We start from the raw sequence: 18,281 nt of genomic DNA on the forward strand, positions 1-18,281 counted from the left end.
TGCGGAGGATTATCTCTGTCATTGTATCACTGGTGCCCCTGGAGAGTGGTCACATCTACTGATGTGACAGCTCTCCACGTGAGATCATCGTGGGACAATCGTTATTCTATGGACTACGTCGGACACAGGGAGTATATTGTTTATTTTTTTTTTAAATTTCAGGTGAGCGAGAGCTTCGGGGATTAGCAGTTTGTGGTAAGTATGGTAAGTTTTCTATTTCTTTTTTTTTTTTTTTACATTCAACACATTAGCTGGATGATGGGATTCCTACTGTCCCATCATTGGCTAATGGTGTCACTGTAGCAGGCATAGCCGGATGGGACTAGTAGTCCCATTGGGCGATACCTGCCTACACACACCCAGCCCCGCAGACCCCCACACACCTACACAGATTCACACAGACACCGGCACACACACTTCTGCAGCAAACCCGCAGATCTTTTTTACATCTGCAGTTTTGCTGCGGATGTGCCTGACTTAATGCAAGTCAATGGGTGCCGAAACGCTGCAGATCCGCAGCATGTGCACAACAACACTCCATTCCCCATAGATTAACATTGGCTGTGCACTACATTGTGGATTTGATGCGAATCCGTGCAGCAAAAAACACTGCGGATCCGCATCTAAATCTGCAACGTGTTCACACAGCCTTAGAGTTCTTGAGCACCCTTCAGTCACACCATGTGAGAGTATTCTCAGACAGCCGGGTGGTGATAGCTTATTTGAATCACCAGGGAGAAACCCGGTCCAGCCCGCTTTTGGAATTAACAAGGTCCTTTTTCCAGTTACCTGAGGACAACTTGGGGTCTCTGATTGCACTCCATATAAGGGGGGTTGAGAATCGCAAGACAGAGTTCCTGAGTCGGACCCAGATGAGACAGGGCGAGTGGTAACTGAATCAGGTGATGTTCGATCAGATTGCAGAAAGGTGGGGATACACGGCCTTAGATGTGTTCGCCAACAGTCAATGTAGACGATTTCTGTTCAATAGACCTCATGGGGATCCCCATCGCACTGGACACCTACCTGATTCCATGAGACCACCACCTAGCATATGCCTTCCTCCAATTGCCCTCATTCCGGCAGTTCTGAGGAAAATACGGGAAGACAAAGCAAGAGTAATTTTAATAGCCCCCTTCTGGCCAAGGAGGATATGGCTTTCCGGTTTTCTTGGCTGAGGACGGTGTCCATTTCCGGCCCTTGCGTGCATCCGGACCTTCTTTCCCAGGGGCCAATGCTTCATCCTCAGGTAGCAAACTTGCACATGACAGCCTGGAACTTGAAAGGTCTCTCCTGAGTAATAAGGGGTTTTCACCAAATCTAGTATCCACTATGCTGCAAAGTAAAAAGCCTGTGACCACCAAACTGTATGGGAAAACCTGGAGGAAATTCCTTTCCGCTTCAGTCTCCATTTTAGAATGGGGGTGTTCCACTTACAGCCCTATTAGAGTTCCTGCAGAAGGGATTGGAACAGGGGCTGGCTACAAGTACTTTAAAAGTTCAAGTCGCGGCTTTAGGGGCCCTGTACAATTATGACCTGGCTTGGAATCGGTGGATATCCAGATTCGTCAAAGCGGTGGACAGGTCTAGACCCATCCCCTTCCGGGGTACTCTTCCAAGGGATTTAAACTTGGTCTTTACAGCGCTAACCAAGCCTCCTTTTGAACCCCTGTCAAAGGCTTCACTGAAAGCCTTGAAAGCTTTCCCTTAAGACATCACTTCTTTTAGCTCTCACATCAGCTCGTAGGGTCAGTGACAGTCAGGCTTTATCAGCCTGCCCTCCTTTCACACAAATTTTAGAGGATGGGGTTATTCTTAAGACTGACCCGGCCTGCCTTCCAAAAGTGGCGTCACGATTTCACATATCTCAGGAGATCTCCCTCCCTTCTTTTTGTCCCTATCCCAAAAATAGGGATGAGAAAGTCTTACACACTTTAGATGTCAGGAGGTGCCTAATTCAATCTTTAGCGACCACACGGGAGTGTAGGAAGCATAGGTCTCTTTGTGTGCTTTCAGGGTCCTCGAAAGGGACAAAAAGCTTCTAAGGGCACGCTGGCAAGTTGGATAAGAGACGCCATCACCCTGGCATACTCCTCGCATGGAGTGGCCACCCTGGAGAAAATAAAAGCTCATTCAACAAGAGCGGTGGCCTCCTCCTTGGCAGAAAGAGCCAGTGCCTCAATAGAACAGATATGTAGAGCCACTACGTGGTCTTCTCCTTCTACATTCTTTAATCACAATCGACTGGATCTAGCCTCTTCTTCAGACCTTACCTTTGGGAGAAGGGTTCTGGAAGCGGTGGTCCCTCCCTAATGTACAATCTCTGCAATTCTCTCCGTGTGCCATCATGGGGGCAGGAGAAAGACGTAGTCACTTACCAATAACAAGATTTCTCAGAGCCCATGATGGCACCCATACGTTCCCTCCCTTCACGTGTGGGTGTGCACACTTAGTTTTGTTAATGTTATTACTTACAGGTAGTCAAGCGGTGGCTCTGTTAAGCTTCATAGTAATGTTAAATGAATCTGGAGCTCCTCTCGTGCTCTGTAAACAACTGATGCAGGAGATAGGTACGGCCTTTTTATCTGTAGGTTTCCTGTCCTTGATGGGCGGATCCCCTCTCTCTATGTTGCCATCATGGGCTCTGAGAAATCCCGTTATCGGTAAGAAACTATGTTTTTCAGCAACAGGAAATGGGACTAGTCTTTGAAAGCACTACATGCATCTATAAATAGTTTTGGGGGGGTTAAAATCTGCTGATTTGCATACTTGATGTCATGTGCCATAAACACTCATCTGGCTTCTCTTAATGCAATTTTATGGTGAGAAACTGAATGCATTAACACTTGATTGCAAGTACGCGAATCACATTTAGGTGGTCACTTTGCTGCCTGCTCACCCCAGGAATACAAGGGAATCGTGACCGCATGCACACCGTTCACTGTCATGATTCATCTATATACGCAACCTCTGATGCATAACTGGTGGAAAGTGTATATAGATGTTGTAGTTCGGACACCTTTATGCTAAATTCGTTGCTAAGACTGTTTAATATATACTGTCATGATTCAGGAGTCTGCAGTCAGAGCGTTACTGCAAATTTAGAAAAACCCTTAAGAATATTTTGGAATACTTGCTAGCTTTGTAATCAATAGGTGTATTGCTTATATGGCTATGTAATCAAATGTGTATCCTCTGAATAGGTCGATGACCATCCTGAAGTGCTGGATGTCGCTGCGGTTGAGGCAGCTCTTTCATTTTGTGAAGAGAACGATGACCCCCAAGCACTTGGTGGACCCTGGGATCAAGCTGTTCAGGAACACACAGTGAAACAAGAGACCCTTCCAAAGTCTCTTATTCCAGGGTCCAAGGATACAAATACAATAATGAACATCATGGAGCTGACTGATATAAAGGCAGAACCTTCTGAACCAGAGATGGAGCTTGCTCAGTCAGAGGGGGCATCTGTGACTCCTCACTCAGCCTTTCAGCTTAAATCCCCTGTAGAAGAGTTTACTGAATCTAGTGGTAATGAACCAGTCAAAGAAGAGGAAGAATTGACTGATCACCAAATGAAAATGGAGGTACTGTTATAAGGTTTAGTGTCAATTGTGAGATTGATAGTAACTCCTAGCAATTCAGTGTGACAAATTCATATTTTTCTCTTGCCTTTAGGAGCCGCAGTGTGAAACTTCTCAAAGTGAGGCTTTTTCTAATGAAGAAGAAAAAGGTATGCCATCCGAGGAAAGTCCGTCAGTAAACGGTACGCATTGAGATACATATATATTAGACTTTGGATTATCATTGAGTTGATAGGAGGAGTTGGTGAATAGCCATACTTATCAATATTGTACTTCTCCTATTTTCAGACTCCATAAAATTAGAACCTCCATCTGCTAGTCAGAATAAGGTAACTATTGCATTGCCCAAATTATGTAAAAAGAAAAACAAAATTTAAATATGTAGTTTTTATATATGGAAGTGAAATTATGCAAATACTTTATCCAGGACTCTCTGGGTGAAGAAGAAGAGGAGGACGAAGATGTAACAAGTGAGGTTGGGAGTCCTGAAGAGCCCAAGGAAGAAGAAGCCGGGGAGGAATATCTGTCTGAAATGGATAATGAACCTCCAATCAGTGAGAGCGATGATGGGTTCAGTATTCATAATGCGCAGCTTCAGTCTCACACACTTGCTGATTCAATCCCCAGCAGCCCAGCATCCTCCCAGTTGTGAGTACATTTATGAGTATATTTAAATGTTTATAGATTAAATTTGGCTTTGTCTGTTTAAATAACATGTCACTATAATTCCAGTTCGGTTTGCAGTGAAGATCAAGAGGCAATACAAGCACAGAAAATTTGGAAAAAAGCTATTATGTTGGTGTGGAGAGCAGCAGCCAATCACAGGTGTGTGCCGATCACGTATTTGTGACCTACTGCCTTAAATAACCTTTTTTTTAAGGTTTACAAGACTGCTACTTCAGAACGCTGTATGTAAATAAATTAGATCATCTAGTTATTAGTTTAACTCTTCATAAATAACCTTGTGTCTGAGTTCAATCTTGAAGAGGAAATTTCAGTTCTCACATGTCTGTTATAGTACATACGTAACAATTTTGCGTTATGTATTTTAGATCTACATTGTGCAGTTTCACTGTTATTACTTCTAGAAATGTATCAATACAGTGCCATGTGTAATCAGTTAGGGTGTGTGTGTCTACAGTCTTCCACTGTCCACTCAGTGCTGGCAGATGCAGAGTTTAAGGGCACTATCCTTTGACAAGGGAAGTGGTACCATGCAGTTTTCACGTAAAATAACAGTGGAACGTCTCAACACAGAATTACGTGAATAGTTGTACCAGAATTGTAATTTAAAAGGGTTTTCCCACGAACAAACTTAATGTTAGTCAACATTTTAATCAATAGATCTTTGAAAGATAATAAGTTCCTCAATTGTATGTGTTTTTAAAAAAAATGTTCCTTTGGTGAGATAATCTTAGAAATGTGCCCTTGCTGTGTACTGTGTAATGTTCATGTCTGACCGTGCAGGAACATGGTCTAAATCATACACAAAAGAGAAGATGTAGACAGGACAGCAGGGGATCGGAAATGATTCTTTGAAGTAAAACATTGCTTAAAAACAGGCAGTGAAATGTTTTGGCTCACAGAGAGAATCAGCTGAGATCCCCTGGTGTCCTGTCTGTATCTTCTCCCTTGCCCAAGAGATGAGGCATGATCATGTGCGGTCAGACACAGCCATTACACAGTACATCGAATTGTGGAACTTATTTTCATTCCATGATATATTAATGAACATAAACTTTGTTCGTGGGAAAACCAATTTAATGGGTAATATAATTATTCAGCATAATAGATTTTATATGCCAATAAATACTCTGACACCCTAATGTGTTGGTCATCTCCTTTTTATTAAACGAAGTTACTGGACTAGGTTAATGTCTTGTGAGCTGTTATTTAGTGAGGAGATTTAACTAGAAAATATGGTGACTTTTTTTTTTTCATTTTGTCAAGGTACGCCAATGTCTTTCTTCAGCCTGTGACAGATGACATTGCTCCTGGTTATCACAGTATTGTTCAAAGGTAAGAATTGAAACCAATGTGTAATTTTATCTTTTAATACATAACAAAAAGACATTCAAGCTAAGAGAAAGAAAATGATTGATTTGTTTAGGTGGTTGGATTTGGCATAATATTTTTTATTTTTACTAAAATTGGATGGTTGTCACTTAAATGGGTGTTCCCACAAACACATTTCATTTTTAGCAATAGATCTTGGAATAAAAATAAGTTCTACAATTGGTTGTGTTAAAAAAAAAAAATAAATAAAAAGTCCCGGTGCTGAGTCAATCTTATAAATGTTCCCCTGCTGTGTACTGGCTGCGCCTGACCATACAGGAACATGGTCTGATCATACCACAGCTCCTGGGTCGAGGAGAAATCAAAAGAGTATACAGACTTATACCGTACAAAATTAATCAGATGCGATCTTCTGCTGTCCTGTCCGTATGCTCCCCCCACTGAAATGCCGCTATCATTCTCTGACAGTGGCATCTAAAAAGCACCATCCTCATGGGACATTTATTTGGCCACCCATTGTCCACTGCGTAATGCATACATCGTGCCAATGTCATGGGACCCCTGTTGCTGCCATGTTTGTGTTGCTATGATTCCTAGCCTGTGAATTTTACAATGTAAAAAACTTGCGTTGTAAAAGCATCTTCCAGACAACACGTAATCTCTGAATAATCCTTCTAGTCAGAATACAAGTCACATGACTCAGAAAAGGATCAATAGCGGCTCTGGAATCCGGGGAAGAAGGCAATCGAAAAGTATTGTGAAACAAGTACACTACACAGCTTATTTAAATAAATAGAGAAAAAAAAAAATCTTAATTAAGGATTTTGGGACCTACAACTCTCTGAACATATATATGATAATAATGCTATGTGTCATTTAAATAGGTCGCTGCTCACACATAGATGCTAACTTAAGTAAGATCATACATGTGAGGATGATCAAATTTACTATTGTGTGGTCACATCTGTGTGTAAGTCTGTAAGAATCCATCATATTTCTTGCTTCTAGAGTAAGAGCTCATTTACCAAGAAATCTAGTATCCATCAAACACCCTGTTGCTATAATGCGAGCTCACCTAACAAGAGATTTACTATTAAGAAACCCTAAGTGAGCACATATGCATCATTGTATTAAGCATGAGCACTCACACAGCTACAATGTAAAGACAGGCTTCAGGAATATGTGGTATAGCACTTAAGCACTTTAAACAGGTGTTGGTGGTAGCTTTTTGTGAAGGGATCCCTATCGGGGTCAGTTAGGGCAAACCGACGAGCAGCGGGGGCGCCATAACTATTTCTTTTTTATTCCAATAAATTTTTATTAAGTTTTCATGGCTGGCGGAACCACATAACTAACAGAGGATATCTGCAATACATCAAGAACACTGTGATCACAGCTTTCCTTCAAGTAATCATGTATTGTGTATTACCTTTTGAATATTAAGCAGTACACATAATGTATTGGACAAGGAGACAATATGAACTGTTACTCCATAATTACACCCAAACTCGACATGTGCATAGTCACATAGGAGCTGGAGATTCCACCATTACTTTTCTAATTTTCTTCCTGTCTTCAATGAAGTGGTGTGGACATAGGACTGTCTAACTAGGGATCCCATATTCAGGATATTCTATTTTTAGTTGCTAAGGACCGAGCCAAAGATAATTCATGTTGACAATTTACGTTAATTCAACCATTTCTCTAATAGTAGGTACATTCGGATCTTTAGCCACGAGAGTTAATCTAGCTGCAATTAAAATGTGAGTTAGGGAACCTCTAAGGTCAAAATGAACCTTATGTGTTCCATTGTGAAGTACCATTAACCCTTTCTGACATCAGACGTACTATCTCGTCCACGGTACCAGGGCACGTATAAACGGGGACAGGATAGTACGTCTAAGCGATCAACAGCGCTCCCGGTGGGCACCGCTGATCGCAGTCAAGTGTCACCTGATTATCACAGCTGACACCCAGCACTATGTGTCGGCGGTCACGGACCGCACCTGGCACGTTAACACCTAGGTTAAACATGATTGCAGTGTACTGGGGGATTAGGGAAGCATCGGCAGGGAGGGGGCTCCCTCCGTACTTCCCTGAAACCCCCAAAGCAGCTCCTTCCCTGCAGGCCTCGGGATCCAGAATGGCCGCGGGGGCCTGCATTGAGGCACCAAGGAAGCCTGCTGCAGTGCCTGTGTCAGATCGCTGATCTGACACTGTACTGCAAAGTGTCAGTTCAGCGATCTGACAAGTGTAAAAATAATTTATAAAAAAATCACTAAATAAATAAAAATATATATTCCCTAATATATTCATTTTTTGGAAAATAAAAAAAAAAAACAATAAAAGTACACATATTTAGTAACGCCGCGTCTGTAACGACCCACTCTATAAAACTATCCCACTAGTTAACCCCTTTAGTGAACCCCTTAAAAAAGAAAAAGAAAAAACAATGCAAAAAACAATGCTTTATCATCATACCGCCGAACAAAAAGTGCAATAACACGCAATCCTAAAGATGGATATAAATAACCATGGTACCGCTGAAAACGTCATCTTGTCCCGCAAAAACGAGCCGCCATACAGCATCATCAGCGAAAAAATAAAGTTATAGCTCGCAGAATAAAGCAATACAAAAATTATTTTTTATATAAAATTGTTTTCATTGCATAAAAGCGCCAAAACATAAAAAAAGACATAAATGAGGTATCGCTGTAATCGTACTGACCCGAAGATTCTCTTGGTCCTTTTTTATGAACTTCAATAATACCCAAATATGGGATTCCATCTTCCACCCACTCAAAAGGGTATTGATGCTTCAGGCGGTCTCTCACGTTGGGGGAAACTACAATAGGGAGAGCTGTTATGAGCTCATTTTCTCCTTCACCTTTCATGTCCGATGAACTCCCTCTGCTGGTGAAAGGAGGTAGTGAAATCGATTTGGATGGGAAAAACCTGTCATCTGAACAGGTGGAGTGTGATTGGACATCCGGAGTCTCTGAGTGGATATAAGGCCGCCGACGCCCTGCTGGGTTGCTGGTTATCCTCTCTGCTCTGAGCTCTGGCCTCCAGTTTAGTCCTGTCTACTAAGGCTAAGTTTTGCTCTGCTATTGTTCCATGAGATATTGTCTGGTTTACTTAGTGTTTGTGTTCAGCCAGCCCTAGTTGGGACTAGCTGAACCCCATTTTTTTTCTCTTATCAGTTGATCTCTTTGCTCTGTGTTCAGAATATACCTGAGTGCTGATATAGTGATTTTGAAGTCTAGTGACTTCAGGGCCTTTTCTATCAGACGTGTTGAACATTATTTTTGGCAGGGTTTTTGCGTGATTGCAGACAGTTGCTTTTCTTTCCTGTCCTATCTAGTTAGTGAGGGCCCCATCGTTTGCTCAGCCTGTCTTTCTGTCTGTGTTTGTGTTTTCATTTGTTTTCACCGTCAATACATGTTGGGGGCTGTTTATTACTTTGGGGTCTGCTGTGGGGAAGTTTAGATTTCCCCTTTCTTTCTTTAGGTTTATTTAGTTCTCCGGCTGTGAACGAGGTGTCTCGGACCACCGTAGGAACACCCTACGGCTACTGCTAGTTGTTGTGAATAGGATCAGGGGTCTGCAATCTGCTAGCTACCAACCTCTCCGGTTTTCTGGACTTAGCTTGTATTTTTGTTTTTTCCTCCTCCGGTGACTCACTCATAACAGAATCACCAGCCATACCGCAGATTCTAGGGTACTCAATAGCAGGAAAGAATTGGGAAAAAAAAAAAGTGTCAGAATTTTTTTTTTTTTTATGTATATTTTTTCCTCTTTTTGTCTGGGGCCGTAGGAGGAATTTTCTTAATGGAGATTAAGCAATTGTCTGATCATGTGGAGCAGCTGGCTGCTGAAGTGCAGGGAATTTCCGCCTATCTTGCTCATTCACATGCTACTGAGCCAAAGATTCCTACTCCTGATGTGTTTTTTTTGGGGATCGGTCTAAATTTTTGAATTTTAAGAATAATTGTAAATTATTTCTTGCCTTGAAGCCTAACTCATCGGGGAGCTCTGCGCAGCAGGTTAAAATTGTCATCTCTTTGCTGCGCGACGATCCGCAGGTTTGGGCGTTTTCTTTGACACCTGATGATCCTATTCTAACTAATGTGGACGCATTTTTTCAAGCCTTGGGGTTGTTGTATGATGAACCTAATGCTATTGAACAAGCTGAGAAAGCCCTGTTGGCATTGAGCCAGGGTCACGATTCTGCAGAGTTATACTGTCAAAAATTCCGAAAGTGGGCGGTCCTTACTACCTGGAATGATGGTGCCTTGGCTGCTCTCTTTCGGAAGGGTTTGTCAGAAACCGTAAAAGATACTATGGTGGGATTTCCTGTTCCCTCTGGTCTTGACGATTCTATGTCATTAGCCATTCAGGTTGATCGGCGTTTACGTGAACGTAAAAGTACACGAGAAATGTTGCCACCTGTTGAACAAATGTCTGAACCTATGCAATGTGGTAGAGTTTTGTCTAGGGCGCAACGTCAGGAGTTCAGAAGGCGTAATAAGCTGTGTTTTTTCTGTGGAGATGCCTCATAATATTTCTGTCTGCCCTAAACGAGAGAAACGTTTTGCACACACATTTGCTGTGGGTGGTGTTCAACCTAAGTTTCTTCTGGCAATTACTCTGATCTGCTCCCTGTCCACATTTTCCGCTAAGGCTTTTGTGGATTCGGGAGCGGCTCTGAACCTGATGGACTTGGATTTTGCTAAACGTTGTGGGTTTCCTATGACACCTCTGCGGACGCCTATCCCTTTGAGGGGTATTGATAATACTCCTTTGGCGAAGAATAAACCTCAGTTTTGGACCCAGGTGGTAATGCGGGTCGCCCCAGACCATCAAGAAAATTGCAGATTTTTGGTGTTGCATAATTTGCATGATACCATTGTTCTGGGATTTCCCTGGTTGCAAATCCATAATCCAGTTTTGGATTGGAAATCTGTGTCTGTGGTGAGTTGGGGTTGTCGGTGTGCTCTTGGTGACGCTCCTGTTTTCTCCACCTCTCCCCAGTCGCATGATGTTCCTGACTATTTGGCTGATTTTTATGATGTATTTTGTGAGAATAAGTCTGCGTCTTTGCCTCCTCATAGGAGTTATGACTGTGCAATTGAGCTAAGCCCTGGGTGTAAATTTCCCAAGGGTCGACTTTTCAATTTATCTGTACCCGAGCACGAGGCTATACGATCTTATATTAAGGAGTCATTGGAGAAGGGTCATATTAGACCATCCTCTTCACCCTTGGGTGCTGTTTTTTTTTTCGTGGCCAAGAAAGATGGTTCATTAAGGCCTTTGGATTGACTATCGTTCCCTCAACAAAATTACTGTTAAATATCAGTATCCGTTACCCCTGATTTCTGATCTATTTTCCAGAGTTAAAGGTGCTTGCTGGCTTACCAAGCTTGACCTCAGGAGGGCGTATAATCTTATTCGCATTAAGCATGGGGATGAATGGAAGACGGCATTTAATACTCCGGAGGGACATTTTGAGTACCTGGTGATGCCTTTTGGGCTCACTAATGCCCCTTCTGTCTTCCAGTGCTTCATGAATGATATTTTCCGGGACTTTGTGGATACATTTTTGATCATCTATCTGGATGATATTTTGATCTTTTCCAGGAATTGGGATTCTCATGTGGAACATGTTCGGACTGTGTTCCGGATTTTGAGGGAGAATTCCCTGTATGTTAAGGGATCGAAATGCCTTTTTGGTGTACAGAGGATTTCATTTTTGGGATTTATTTTGTCTCCGTCAACTATTGAAATGGACCTGGCCAAGGTACAGGCCATTTATGATTGGGTTCAGCCCACTAATTTGAAGGCCATCCAGAAGTTTTTGGGTTTTGCTAATTTTTATCGTAAATTTATAGCTAATTTTTCTGGTATTGCCAAACCATTGACTGATTTGACTAAGAAGGGTGCTGATGTGCTGAATTGGTCTCCAGAGGCTGTTTCTTCCTTTCAGGAGCTGAAGCGGAGGTTCACTTCTGCTCCGGTTTTGCGGCAACCTGATGTCTCACTCCCGTTTCAGGTAGAGGTGGACGCTTCTGAGATTGGTGCAGGAGCTGTTTTGTCCCAAAAAGATCCGGTAACATCTAAAATGAATCCCTGTGCTTTCTTTTCCCGAAAGTTCTCTCCATCTGAACGTAACTATGATGTGGGGAATCGGGAACTGTTAGCCATGAAATGGGCATTTGAGGAGTGGAGACATTGGTTGGAGGGAGCTAAACATCAAGTTGTGGTCCTTACTGACCACAAGAATTTGATTTACCTTGAGTCGGCCAAACGCTTGAATCCTAGACAGGCTAGGTGGGCCTTGTTTTTCACACGTTTTGATTTTGTGGTCTCTTTTCTTCCGGGCACTAAGAATGTCAAGGCAGACGCCCTCTCTAGGAGTTTCTTTGCTGATTCTCCTATTGTGACCAAGCCTGCTGCCATCTTAGGTGAGGGGGTAGTTCTTTCTGCCATCTCGCCCGATTTGAGACGTGCTCTGGAAGAGTTTCAGGAGGACAAACCTGAGCGTTGTCCCATTGGAAAATTGTATGTTCCTGACCAGTGGAGGAAGAGAGTAATGTCTGAAGTTGATTGCTCCGTATTGACTGGTCATCCAGGTATTTTTGGTACTAGAGATTGGGTTGTTGATGCCTTTGCCGGTGCCCAGGAGGCCATGGACCCAAATTTCAATGGATTTTATATCTGATATGCCTGTCTCTCAGAGAATGACTGTTATTTGGGTGATTTGTGATAGATTCTCTAAGATGGTCCATCTTGTACCACTCCCTAAGTTGCCATCTTCCTCAGAGTTGGTGCCCTTGTTTTTGCAACAGGTGGTTCGCTTGCATGGGATTCCTGAGAACATTGTGTCTGACAGAGGAGTTCAGTTTGTTTCTAGATTTTGGAGGACTTTTTGTTCCAAGCTGGGAATTCAGTTGTCCTTCTCCTCTGCGTTTCACCCTCAGACCAATGGGCAGACGGAGAGAACAAACCAGACTTTGGAGTTGTATTTAAGATGTTTTATTTCTGCCGATCAGGATGATTGGGTTTCATTTTTGCCCTTGGCCGAATTTGCTTTAAATAATAGAGCTAGTTCTGCCACTTTGATGTCACCTTTTTTTTGTAACTTTGGGTTTCATCCTCGATTTTCTTCAGGGCAGGTGGAGTCTTCTGCCTGCCCAGGTGTTGACACTGTGGTGGAGAGAATGCACCAGATCTGGGACCAAGTGGTGGATAAGTTGTCACTCTCCCAGGAAAAGGCCCAGCGGTTTTCCAACCGGCATAGGACCATTGGTCCCCGGTTTAAGGTGGGTGATATGCTTTGGTTGTCATCAAAGAATATCTCTATGAAGGTGGCTTCTCCAAAGTTTAACCCTAGATTTATTGGACCTTACAAGATTTTGGAGATTATTAATCCAGTCTCTTTTCGATTGGCTCTTCCTGTTACATTCAAGATCCATAACATGTTTCATAAGTCTCTGTTAAAGAGGTTTGTTGAGCCAGTAGTTCCTGTGGTGGCACCTCCTGACCCTGTATTGGTTGAAGATAATGTGGAATATGAGGTTGAGAAGATACTGGATTCTCGTCTGGCTAGACGGAGACTCCAGTATTTGGTTAAGTGGAAGGTGTTGTGAGTTCATTTTCTTCTTCGTCACTGAGGTCTGGTGACCTCCCTATTCTGGTAAAGGAAGGTAATGAGCCTGATTATCAGGCACCTGAGCTTAATGAGGATGACTGGCTGAGTGGAGTCACGGACTGGATATAAGGCTGCCGACGCCCTTCTGCCCTGCGGGTGATTTCTCTGTGGACTTCTAGGACACCAGTCTGATTCCTGCTCCTCTAAAGCTAAGTTTTTTGCTTTGCCTGTTGGCATTTGTGTGTTGTTTTTTTTTTCCTTGCTTTTCTGGATTCTGCCATTCCCTGCTGGGGTGAGCTGAATCTCCTTTTGCCTGTTGCTCTGTCTTCAGAATATTCCTGAGTACTGACATAGCTTTTTTGAAGCCTAGCGTCTTCAGGGCCTTTTTCACTGTCAGTCTGTTGGCTCTTATTTTCATAGGGTTTTTCACGGATTGCAGACAGCAGCCTTCCTGTCCTTTTCTATCTAGTTAGCTTGGGCCCCGTCTTTGCTCAGTCTATCTTTCTGTCTGTGTTAGTATTTTCATCTTGCCTCACCGTCATTATATGTTGGGGGCTGCCTATTGCTTTTGGGTCTGCTCTGGGGCAGTTTAGTTTTCCCCTTTCTTTCTTTAGGCCTATGTAATTCTCCGGCTGTGATCGAGGGGTCTAGGGCATCGTAGGAACCCCCCACGGCTACTGCTAGTTGTGTTGATAGGTTCAGGGGTCTGCAATCCGATAGCTGCCAACTTCTCTGGTTTTCTGGACTTAGCTAGCATTTCTGTTTTTCCCTCCAACGGTGACTCAATCATAACAGAATCACCTGCCCTACTGCAGATCCTAGGGTACTCAATAGCAGGAAAGAATTGTGCTTAAAAAAAAAAAAATGAGTGTGTATATTCTTTCCTCTATATCTCTGAGGCAGTAGGGGGAATTTTTTTTTTTTTTTTCTCTCCATGGAGATAAAGCAATTGTCTGATCGTGTGGAGCAGCTCGCTGCGGAAGTGCGGGGAATTTCCGCCTACCTTGCTCGTTCGCATGCTGTTGAACCAAAGATCCCTACATCTGATGTAGTTTTTGGGGATCGATCTAAATTTTTGAGTTTCAAAAATAATTGTAAATTATTTTTTGCCTTGAAGCCTAACTCGTCAGGGAGCTCCGCGCAGCAGGTTAAAATTGTCATCTCTTTGCTGCGTGGCGATCCCCAGGATTGGGCGTTTTCTTTGAAACCAGATGATCCTATTCTGACTAATGTGAACGCATTCTTTCAAGCTTTGGTGTTGTTGTATGAAGAACCTATTGCTATTGATCAGGCTGAAAAGACCCTGTTGGCATTGAACCAGGGTCGAGATTCTGCAGAGTTGTACTGTCAAAAGTTCCGAAAGTGGGCGGTCCTTACTACCTGGAATGATAATGCCTTGGCTGCTCTCTTTCGGAAGGGTTTGTCAGAAGCCGTAAAAGATACTATGGTGGGATTTCCTGTTCCCTCTGGTCTGGACGATTCTATGTCATTAGCCATTCAGGTTGATCGGCGTTTACGTGAATGCAGGATTGCACGAGAGGTGTTGCCACCGGTTGAACAGACGTCTGAACCTATGCAATGTGATAGTTTTGTCTAAGGCGCAACGTCAGGAGTTCAGAAGGCGTAATAAGCTGTGTTTTTTCTGTGGAGATGCCTCGCATATTATTTCTGTTTGTCCTAAACGAGAGAAACGTTTTGCACACACGTTTTCTGTTGGTGGTGTTCAACCTAAGTTTCTTCTGGCAATTACTCTGATCTGCTCCCTGTCCACATTTTCCGCCAAGGCTTTTGTGGATTCGGGAGCAGCGCTAAACCTAATGGACTTGGATTTTGCTAAACGTTGTGGATTTCCGATGACACCTCTGCAGACGCCTATCCCTTTGAGGGGATTGGTGCTACTCCTTTGGCTAAAAATAAACCTCAGTTTTGGACCCAGGTGGTAATGCGGGTCGCCCCAGACCATCAAGAAAATTGCAGATTTTTGGTGTTGCATGGTCTGCATGATGCCGTTGTTCTGGGGTTTCCCTGGTTGCAAATTCATAATCCAGTTTTGGATTGGAAATCTGTGTCTGTAGTGAGTTGGGGTTGTCGGTGTGCCTTTAGTGAGGCTTCGTTTTTTTCCACCTCTCCTCAGTCGCACGATGTTCCTGACTATTTGGTGGACTTTTATGATGTATTTAGTGAGAATGAGTCTGCGTCCTTGCCTCCTCATAGGAGTTATGACTGTGCAATTGAACTAAGCCCGGGGTGTAAATTTCCCAAGGGTCGGCTCTTCAATTTATCTGTACCCGAGCACGAGGCTATGCGGTCCTATATTAAGGAGGCGTTGGAGAAGGGTCATATTAGACCATCCTCTTCACCCTTAGGTGCCGTTTTTTTTTTTTTGTGTTGCCAAAAAGGATGGTTCTTTAAGGCCTTGTATTGATTATCGTGCCCTCAATAAAATTACTATTAAATATCAGTATCCGTTACCCCTGATTTCGGATCTATTCTCTAGAATTAGAGGTGCTTGCTGGTTTACCAAGCTTGACCTCGGGGGGGCGTATAATCTTATCCGCATTAAGCAGGGGGATGAATGGAAGACGGCGTTTAATACTCCGGAGGGACATTTTGAGTACCTGGTGATGCCTTTTGGGCTCACTAATGCCCCTTCTGTCTTCCAGTGCTTCATGAACGATATTTTCCGAGACTTTGTCGATAAATTTTTGATTATCTATCTGGATGATATTTTGATCTTCTCCAAGGATTGGGATTCTCATGTGGAACATATTCGGACTGTGTTCTGGATCTTGAGGGAGAATTCCCTGTATGTCAAAGGATCTAAATGCCTTTTTGGAGTAAAGAGGATTTCTTTTTTGGGATTTATTTTGTCTCCGTCAACTATTGAAATGGACCCGGCCAAGGTACAGGCCATTTATGATTGGGTTCAGCCCACCTCTTTGAAGGCCCTCCAGAAGTTTTTGGGTTTTGCTAATTTTTATCGCATATTTATAGCAAAATTTTCTAGTATTGCCAAGCCATTGACTGATCTGACTAAGAAGGGTGCTGATGTGTTGAATTGGTCTCCTGAGGCTGTTGCTTCCTTTCAGGAGCTGAAGCGAAGATTTACCTCCGCCCCGGTTTTGAGGCAACCTGTTGTCTCACTCCCGTTCCAGGTAGAGGTGGATGCTTCTGAGATTGGTGCAGGAGCTGTTTTGTCCCAAAAGGATCCTGTAACATCTAAAATGAATCCCTGTGCTTTCTTTTCCCAAAAGTTCTCTCCATCTGAACGTAACTATGATGTGGGGAATCGGGAACTGTTGGCCATGAAATGGGCATTTGAGGAGTGGAGACATTGGTTGGAGGGAGCTAAACATCAAGTTGTGGTCCTCACTGACCACAAGAATTTGATTTATCTAGAGTCGGCTGAACGCTTGAACCCTAGACAGGCTAGGTGGGCCTTGTTTTTTACACGTTTTGATTTTGTAGTCTCTTTTCTTCCTGGAACTAAGAATGTCAAGGCAGACGCCCTCTCTAGGAGCTTCTTTGCTGATTCTCCTGTGGTGACCAAGCCTGCTACCATCTCAGGCGAAGGGGTAGTTCTTTCTGCCATCTCACCCGATTTGAGACTTGCTCTGCAAGAGTTCCAGGAGGACAAACCTGAGCGTTGTCCCAGTGGAAAGTTGTATGTTCCTGACCAGTGGTGGAAGAAGAGAGTGATGTCTGAAGTTCATTGCCCTGCATTGGCTGGTTATCCAGGTATTTCTGGTACTAGAGATCTGGTGAGTCGCTCTTTTTGGTGGCCCACCTTGTCTCATGATGTCAGGAATTTTGTGCAGTCCTGTGGGACTTGCTCCCGGTCTAAATCTTGTTCTCGCTCTAGTGGGTTGTTGATGCCTTTGCCGGTCCCCAGGAGGCCATGGACCCATATTTCAATGGATTTCATCTCTGATATGCCGGTCTCTCAAAGAATGACTGTTATTTGGGTGATTTGTGATAGTTTCTCTAAGATGGTTCATCTTGTACCACTCCCTAAGTTGCCATCTTCCTCTCAGTTGGTGCCCCTGTTTTTGCAACAGGTGGTTCACTTACAATGTTCTTAGGAATCCCGTGTATCTGACAGAGGAGTTCAGTTTGTGTCTAGATTTTGGAGGACTTTCTGTTCCAAGCTGGGAATTCAGTTGTCCTTCTCCTCTGCTTTTCACCCTCAGACCAATGGGCAGACAGAGAGAACAAACCAGACCTTGGAGTCGTATTTGAGATGTTTTATTTCCGCTGATCAGGATGATTGGGTTTCATTTTTGCCCTTGGCCGAATTTGCTTTAAATAATAGAGCTAGTTCTGCCACTTTGATGTCACCTTTTTTTTGTAACTTTGGGTTTCATCCTCTATTTTCTTCAGGGCAGGTGGAGCCCTCTGCCTGCCCAGGTGTTGACACTGTGGTGGAGAGAATGCACCAGATCTGGGACCAAGTGGTGGATAAGTTATCTCTCTCCCAGGAAAAGGCCCAGCGGTTTTCCAATCGACATAGGACCATTGGTCCCCAGTTTAAGATTGGTGATATGGTGTGGTTATCATCAAAAAATATTGCTATGAAGGTGGCTTCTCCTAAGTTTAAGCCTAGATTTATTGGACCTTACAAGATTTTGGAGATTATTAATCCGGTTTCTTTTCGTTTGGCTCTTCCTGTCACATTTAAAATCCATAATGTGTTCCATAAGTCCTTGTTGAAGAGGTTTGTTGAACCAGTTGTTCCTGGGGTGGCACCTGCAGACCCTGTATTGGTTGAAGGTAACATGGAATATGAGGTAGAGAAAATACTGGATTCCCGTTTGGCTAGACGGAGACTCCAGTATTTGGTTAAGTGGAAGGGTTTTGGTCAGGAGGATAATTCCTGGGTCTCTGCCTCTGATATTCATGCCAAAAGATTGGTGCGTGCCTTTCATTGGGCTCACCCTGATCGCTCTGGTGGTGTGGTTGAGGGTTCGGTGACCCCTCCTCAAGGGGGAGGTACTGTTGTGAGTTCATTTTCCCCTTCGTCACTGAGGTCTGGT

The 18,281-nt window shown here is 43.4% G+C and overlaps 1 protein-coding gene across 2 annotated transcripts in view; it reads left to right on the forward strand.

Moving 5' to 3' along the window:
- Nucleotides 1–18,281, forward strand: part of BRD8 (bromodomain containing 8) — a 284,491-nt gene that overhangs the window by 113,839 nt on the left and 152,371 nt on the right. For both annotated transcript variants that reach the window (XM_073556914.1, XM_073556915.1), the window contains 6 exons: nucleotides 3,204–3,584; nucleotides 3,676–3,763; nucleotides 3,870–3,910; nucleotides 4,009–4,229; nucleotides 4,314–4,406; nucleotides 5,532–5,600. In XM_073556914.1, coding sequence (XP_073413015.1) covers nucleotides 3,204–3,584; nucleotides 3,676–3,763; nucleotides 3,870–3,910; nucleotides 4,009–4,229; nucleotides 4,314–4,406; nucleotides 5,532–5,600 — 893 coding nt within the window. The remainder of the gene's footprint in view (nucleotides 1–3,203; nucleotides 3,585–3,675; nucleotides 3,764–3,869; nucleotides 3,911–4,008; nucleotides 4,230–4,313; nucleotides 4,407–5,531; nucleotides 5,601–18,281) is intronic.

The sequence above is a fragment of the Dendrobates tinctorius genome, unplaced genomic scaffold (assembly GCF_039654945.1).
Source record: "Dendrobates tinctorius isolate UK_male_01 unplaced genomic scaffold, ASM3965494v1 ptg000241l, whole genome shotgun sequence".
NCBI classification, from domain to species: Eukaryota; Metazoa; Chordata; class Amphibia; order Anura; family Dendrobatidae; genus Dendrobates; species Dendrobates tinctorius.